This window comes from Vombatus ursinus, unplaced genomic scaffold (assembly GCF_900497805.2).
Source record: "Vombatus ursinus unplaced genomic scaffold, bare-nosed wombat genome assembly UNPS02010980.1, whole genome shotgun sequence".
Taxonomy (NCBI): domain Eukaryota; kingdom Metazoa; phylum Chordata; class Mammalia; order Diprotodontia; family Vombatidae; genus Vombatus; species Vombatus ursinus.
The window spans coordinates 732,570-739,847 of NW_020950758.1; the positions used below are offsets into that span (position 1 = coordinate 732,570).

The 7,278-nt window shown below is 48.7% G+C and overlaps 1 protein-coding gene across 1 annotated transcript in view; it reads left to right on the plus strand.

Annotated features, from left to right (window-relative positions):
- Positions 1-6,947, plus strand: part of LPIN1 (lipin 1) — a 71,786-nt gene extending 64,839 nt beyond the window's left edge. The window contains exons 18-20 of the mRNA XM_027855624.1: positions 72-186; positions 691-794; positions 3,856-6,947. Coding sequence (XP_027711425.1) covers positions 72-186; positions 691-794; positions 3,856-4,024 — 388 coding nt within the window. The 3' untranslated portion in view covers positions 4,025-6,947. The remainder of the gene's footprint in view (positions 1-71; positions 187-690; positions 795-3,855) is intronic.
- Positions 6,948-7,278: the final 331 nt, after the last annotated feature.

Sequence of the window (7,278 nt, forward strand, 5' to 3'; positions counted from 1 at the left end):
TGGTTTCCCAGCGAGTGGCCAATGTGCTATTTCGGAACCGATGGCCCTCCATTATGATTTTCTCTTCACAGAGAGGTCATCGAAAAGAAGCCTGAGAAATTTAAAGTTCAGTGTTTGACGGACATCAAAAACCTGTTTCTTCCAAACACGGATCCCTTCTATGCTGCTTTCGGGAACCGGCCTGCGGTGAGCATCCACGGCTGTGCAGAGCAGAGTGGCTGTTACAGTGGCGACTGTCTTCTTGGGAAAGCTTAGCGTGGGGAGGGGGCCCGAGGCACTTGGCCACGGGCAGTAAGCATCCGAGCTAGGATTTGAACCCAAGTCTCTGCAAAATATTTTTCTGTATCAACATCTAAGTGAGAGGGACCTGGAAGAGATGACTGAGTGGGAGCTGGAAAAGGTGGGGTCGGGCTCAGGAAAGTGGCAGATGATTCTGGGGGTGCTTCCAGACCCTTCAGCTGCCTGTGCAGCCAGGTGGTGGGCAAGGGAATTGTTTTGTGCGCAGTCTTCATGCGGGGAGCTACCTGCCAGCGGGGACCGTTTTTGCTTTTCTTCGTATGCCCCGCCTTTAGCACCGTGCCTGGCGCGTAGTAGGTGCTTCCTAACTGCTGGTTGACTGACCTGACAGTCAGAGTGGAGTTTATTTCCTTGTCTAATGGGATTTTCGTTGACCTTGAACTCATGCTTTAGGATGTGTACTCTTACAAGCAAGTGGGCGTGACCTTGAATCGAATATTTACCGTCAACCCCAAAGGAGAACTGGTACAAGAACACGCCAAGACCAACATCTCATCGTGAGTATCACTTCCCGTCCGTTCTCTGGCAGGAACTCGGGGGGCTCCCTGGTCACAGCCGCTGACACCGGGTTCTGGGGGGAGAGAATGTGGGGCATTTAACCCCCGTTCCTGTGATTCTGCCCCTAATTATTCTGGTGAATCTGAGCTAAAGGAGCTGCCCGTTAGAATGACTGTGGAACCGAGAACATGGGCGCTGGATGGGGGGACCTCAGGACAGGGAACGTTAGCTCCGGGAGAGGAGAGGCTAGAGCCTAAAGGCTAGAGCTCCTCACTTGGTGGAAGAGGAGGGACAGGGGTATTGGCCATGGTCCTGAGCCCAGGGAGGGTGAGGATGAAGGTGGAACCTGGAGAGGAGGGCGGCCAGGATGGAAGCCAGGACAGCCAGGAGGCCAGTGTCATCGGACTGAGAAGCTCATGGAGGGCAGTCAGGTGTGGGAACGCTGGGACAGTAGGAAGGATTTAAAAGCCCCAACGGAGGTCCTAGAGTGCCCCAGGAGCTGCTGAGGAGGGGTCCCAGGGCCCACCAATGTTTGGGTAGCCGTCAGTTGGGGGAAGGTTTTCTTTCTGACGAGTCCTGTGACTCATGATGAGCCTGGCCTCACTTGCCACCATCTTCCTAGCTCTGGGCGCTGAGGCCGAGCACAGGTTTAATACATGAAGATGGTTATTGCTTCTCTGCTAAGTTTTCTCCAGGTTAAACTGGCTCACCATTGTGCTCCTCACCATGCCCTCTTTAAAATGGGTGCCCAGATGGAGTCTGTCCAGGGTAGAGCAAAGGAAGCGATAAGGAGATGATGGTCCCTGCCCTTGAGGTACTTCTGGTCTGGCATGGGTTGTAGGAGGAGATGTGCATCCTAATTGGTTTTCTAAGAGGGACACTGAGGCCCAAGAGAGTAGATGAAGATGCTGACTTCCAGGGGGACGGGACTTGCTCTTGGCCGTGGTACTAGTTAGTGGCAGACAGGGTGAGGGCTGGGCTCTTCCCCCATGTTTCTGGCTCTGGGGGTGTCAGCATTGCTGGACCATGGCTCCTGCTTTCGGCTCAGCACCCGCAGCAATCATCTGAGGAGTTAGCTCCCATGGAGGAGGGGGTTGATGGCAATCCTCACCCACTGCCCCCTGTAGGGCAGCTGGGTCAGCCTGGCTGAGGCGCGTAGAACGCCATGAGGGAGAGCCAGGAGGCAGCATGTGTCGGGCAGGTCAGACCTCCACCTCCGCTTGGGCCGCCATCTTCCCTCTGGCCAGGACCCTCAACCTGAGAGCTGGGAACAGCAATACTTCCAGCCCAGTACCCACAGGGATCATCTTGGGAAGCAGGCTGGGGACAGCTCCTGCTGGTGCTGCAGCCACAGCTACGGAAGACCCAGAAAGGAAGGTGCTGGCCTCCAGAAAAAGCCCTGGGCCACGCCGGGTGGGGCAGCATCAGAAACAGGCAGATTTTACCAGTGGAGATGACACTGAAGAGAAGGCCTGAGCACCTCCTTTGTTCCTGAAGATCATAGGACCTTCTCGTCTGACTTGTAGCCAAACCTTCCCTGGGGGCTATCTCCCATTAGAGTGGGAACCCCTGGAAAGCAGGGATTGTCTGGCTTTTCTTTTTGGACCCCAGCACTTAGCACAGTGCTCTTTACATAGGGAGCCCTTAATGTGCATTCAGTCATTCATCCATCCATCCATCCATCCATCATCCATCCATCCATCCATCCATCCATCCATCATCCATCATCCATCCATCCATCCATCATCCATCCATCCATCCATCCATCCATCATCCATCATCCATCCATCCATCCATCCATCCATCCATCCATCCATCCATCCATCAGTTTTTCTTTGCATCCCTGACAATACTGAGCACAATCTTTCTTGATTAGAAAGACGCCATGTGGCATTGTAGAGATCGGGCTGGCCGTGGGTTTGGGAACGCTAGCATCCGAGACCTGCCTGTGACCCATGGGCTAGGTTACTGTGAGCAAGTCACCAGCTCTTTGAGCCTTAGGTTGTTGAGAGGAGAAATCACGGGCCAGTTGGAGATCTGCACCAGAGGAGTGGATGTCCACACTGGAAGTTCCCAATATGAAAGAAATCATGGGACCCAACAGCCCCATGCTCCCCTCCCCCCAAAAAGAAAAGAGATGGGGTAACCCTACCTTATAGGGCTGCTCTGAGACATAAATGTGATGAAGGCCGTAAAGCACTTTGGGAACCTTTAAACACATGTAAACATCTGCTCTTTTGTGAATGGATTTTAGAATAATTCTGGGATTAGTTCGTTGAAGTGAGATGCGGCGACCTGTCCCTTCCTAGGAGCTCCATTCCTCTGTCTGTCAAAGGGGGGGGGCGCTGCCTGATCCGGAAGGCCCTTCCACCTTCAGAAATGCACGGCACTGGGAATGAGCTGTTCATGTTCTGGGTGTTTGGGGTGGAAGATGACGGTGATCCCAGTGTAGCTTTTGCTGATGTTTGCTCAGCGTTTGAAGGTTGAAAAACCTTCCAGTTTGGAACATTTTAAACGTGAGCTCTTACCAAGCCTGTGAGGTAGGTCCAGCTGGTGCAGTGATCCCCAGTTTACAGATGAGGAAACTGTGGCCAGAAAGGGAGAGCCCCTCTGCTGAGGTCTCCTAGAAAGGGCCAGGGGTTGGATTTGAACTCAGATCTCCAAGCCCAGCATTCTTGGGACAGTGAGCACCATGCCTGACATATTCTTTGCTATTTAAGCCTGACCTCACCTAACATTCTTTGATTCTGTGATCAGTTGGGTAATTAAGGGTAGCTTGGTGGCTCAGTAGATGGAGTGTAGGATTTGGAACCTAGGAAAGACCCGAGTTCAAATCCAGCCTCAGACTGTTACTAGATGTGTGATCTCATTTTTTATCCCCTCTCAGCCTCCGTTTCCTCATCTATAAAATGGGGATAAAATAGCGCCTCCCTCCCAGGGTTGTTGCGAGAATGCAGTAAGAGAATTTGTGTAAAGCGCCTGAGGTGTTTTTATTGTTGTTATCATTGATTCACGTTCATCGTCATGTGGTGATGATTGACCTGTCTGCTTTCTTCCCAGTTACGTGAGACTCTGTGAGGTGGTTGACCACGTTTTCCCATTGCTGAAAAGAAGCCATTCTTCAGACTTCCCTTGTTCGGACACTTTCAGTAACTTCACTTTTTGGAGAGAGCCCTTACCCCCTTTTGAAAATCAGGATATCCATTCAGCCTCTGCTGACACGTACTGACAGCCTTGTGACATCAACGCAAAGGACTTGCCAACCTCCGATTAAAGGATAGGCTTAGTGAAGAGCTCAGTTGGAACTTGGGGCATTGTGTTCACTTGCTTAAAAAATTTAGAAATGTTTCATTCTCCCTCCCCACCCCAACTCGCCCAGCTTCCCCTTGAAACAGCGTTTCTAAGTAACTTAGGACAAGTCTGTTTTAAGTGTTGGGAGAATGTTGCTTCATTCACTGTGTAGAAAGGCTTCCTTGTTGGTTGGACCCGGCCAGGGACAAGGGCACAGTGTAATAGCCTGCCATGGCCAGTATTGGTCTTGGTGCCACGCGGGCTCACAAACCCAAAGAATGACTCGCTAGAAGGTTTGTTGTTTTTTGTTTTTGTTTTGATGCAGACCTCAGTGTTACTCAGCAAAATCAGAAGTGTTCCGTGCTTGTGAAAAGTGGGCAGAACATTTCAGAGCAGCATGGATCCCATGCGGCTTATTTCTGAGCCAAAAGAGATCTCGCCACCTTGGAAGAGTGACGTCAGAGGGAAGAGGCCTCTTCTAAGGGAGTCCTACCCCGACTGCTGGGAAAGGGCATTTACTTCAGGAAGTTCTCTCTGTTGTATTTTTATTTTCTCTGGGGCTGAACTTTGGTTGTGTCTTTTCACATGGTTCTAATCTCTGGGTGTCAGTGAAAAGTTCTCCATGCTTGTATTCTGTGAAAGATACCCTGATTCCTCTGTATCCATAATACTTAGCTATGTACTTGGCATATTTATTTTTCTTCCTCCTGCCCCCATGCTCCACCCTCCCTGGAGACCACCCACTTCTGGGAGGGTCCCATCCTAGTGCCGTGGAGCCGAGGCTCTTTTTGGAATGTGTCTGTAATGGGTGCCAGTGCCGTCTGAATGTCCTGAGACACATGGTGGCCTTGGGGGCCGAGGTTCTCAGGCCGTCGTCACGGCTACTTTTACCTGTGATCGCCATGTGCAATATTTCCCTTGTTACCATCGTTCTCTTCAGCACACAGGATAACTGAGGCCCTTGGGGAAAGGGCTGGTGCCAAAAACGTGGCCTTGAACTGAATGTATGCCAAAGGAGGGTGACGGTCGTTTTCTCGACGCTGTTAAAGGAAACCTGCTTTGTTTGAAGTCTTTGGAGGAGAACATTAAATTGCGTTCTTTGTAGGTGTGGTTCATGGCATCTTCTACTCCTCCTTGTATTCATGTATAAACATACTGGCTTGATTCTTTCTGTAGTCATTTGGATGGTGAGCATCCTGAATTCATCAAAAATAATATTATTTTTTAAAAAAGAAATAGCTGCTCAGCCATTGTTCAGTTTTCCATCTAAAGAGCCATAGCCTCTAGAATTTCACAGCAACACATCTTGTCTTAAACTCTTCCTCTCCCCCTCAATTATGGGGCCCCATGGATGAACAGTTGGTTAAAATCAGATCCTGTTTCAGATCTGGGTTTCTTTGATTGTGGCAGGGAGGTGGCCATTCCTGCTCAGCACCAGCATTCATCCGGCTGGCTCACAGGGAAGAGATTTTGGGAAATGGAACTCTGCCTTGGTGACGAGACTGAGCTTCCTATTTTTGAGAACATATATATTTTTTAAAGAAAGTTTTACTTGTGTAGCTGGGAATGCTTTTCCTATTTCAATTGCACTATTAGACAACCGAGAGAAACCTTGGGGATGGTTTAATGAAGTCTTTATTCTTTCTGTGAAAGAAAGTCCATAGATATTCCTTCACTCTGGTGATTTCTCTCCCAGAAAGAACCCTTTTTTCCCACCATGAGTGGTTTGTATAGACACCCGGGTCCTCACAAACGTACAGGTGTCTGTATTTGTTGTATTTACCAAATGCACAGACAAATACAGGTGGGCATTTCGACCCCTAGCTCCTGGTTCTGCATTTGCCCCTGTTGGGTTTGTAAGACCTTTTGAAGGACACCGAGGCTTCTGGACCATGGGGTAGTGGAGAGAAGTTTCAAGGGCAGGTAATAACCCATCCAACCTTGGGGGCAAGAAGAGTTCATCCCAGCTCCTTCACACCTTACCCCCAAGAGTCACTTTGTCAGGGTTCAACCTGTATCACCCCCCATTTAGAGTGGTGTTCAAGGGCATGGCACTTTGGGCGGTCTACATGGAAGTGGCATGTTACCCTTGCCAAGTAGGGAGACTCTGTGATTAATATGGGAGGTTTTTCATCTTTAAGGTAAACACTTGGGCACTTAGGAAAACAATTATAATGATAGCTAATGTTCAAGTTACATTGATACTTTAGAAAATGAGAATGTGTGTATTATATACATATATATTACAATATATAACAAGTATATTATATACTTTGTGTAACAGGCACACGTGTGTATATGCATATGCCCATGCATAGGCACACATCTCCACATGTGCATTGTAAGTGCATGCGTATACGTATGGTGTGCATATACGTGTAATACATCCATACACATCTATACACATCCCTGTATATATATATGTGTATAGTCCACACATAAATGTGTGTTTCAGTGCGTGTCCATGCCTGTAAGTAGGTAAAATGGTGGTAACTATGACAATGCCCTGCCGTGGTGGATTTGAGAACAAGCATCTCCACATCACCCCAAGGAACGTGATTTTCTGATCTGAAGCACAAAGTCGACAAAGCAGCCGTCACAGATGAGGAAAGAATACAACGCTCGCTGTGTTGACACCCCCGTTCCGTTGGCGTGAAACGATTCCAGCTTCCAGAGAGACGGGTCTTTCCCTCTCGGGCCCCGGCGTCCCATGCCCAGGCCTAGGTGTGTCCAGTATTTGTACTGTGTGTCTGCAGTGGTGCGGCGATAAGCCAAATCGTTGTCATACTTCATTTTGTTGTGCTGGATGCAAATTCAGAAAACTTATTTACAATAAATAAGAGTGATGGAGGAAGCTGTTGGAATTCACGTCTGTTGGATTTTTAAACCATTTGTGAAAGGTTCTTGGTGATTTTCCCAGTGGCAGTGTGGCTAGTTGGTTAGAGACCTCCCTTGAAGCCAGGAAAACTTGGGTTTGAGTCTTTCCTCTAAAATATACAGGCTGTAGGGATATCCTCTAGGAACCCAGGAGTTCCCTATACCCTAATGTTAAGTATTTTATTCTGTGATTGGTTAACAATTAATGATGGGGTAGTGGGGGTGGTGGTGGAAGGGGAGAGGGAAGAAAAATGCTTGTTTTATTCCATAAATTTAAAAGAAAATTTAATAATGATTCAAAAAAAACCCCAATTA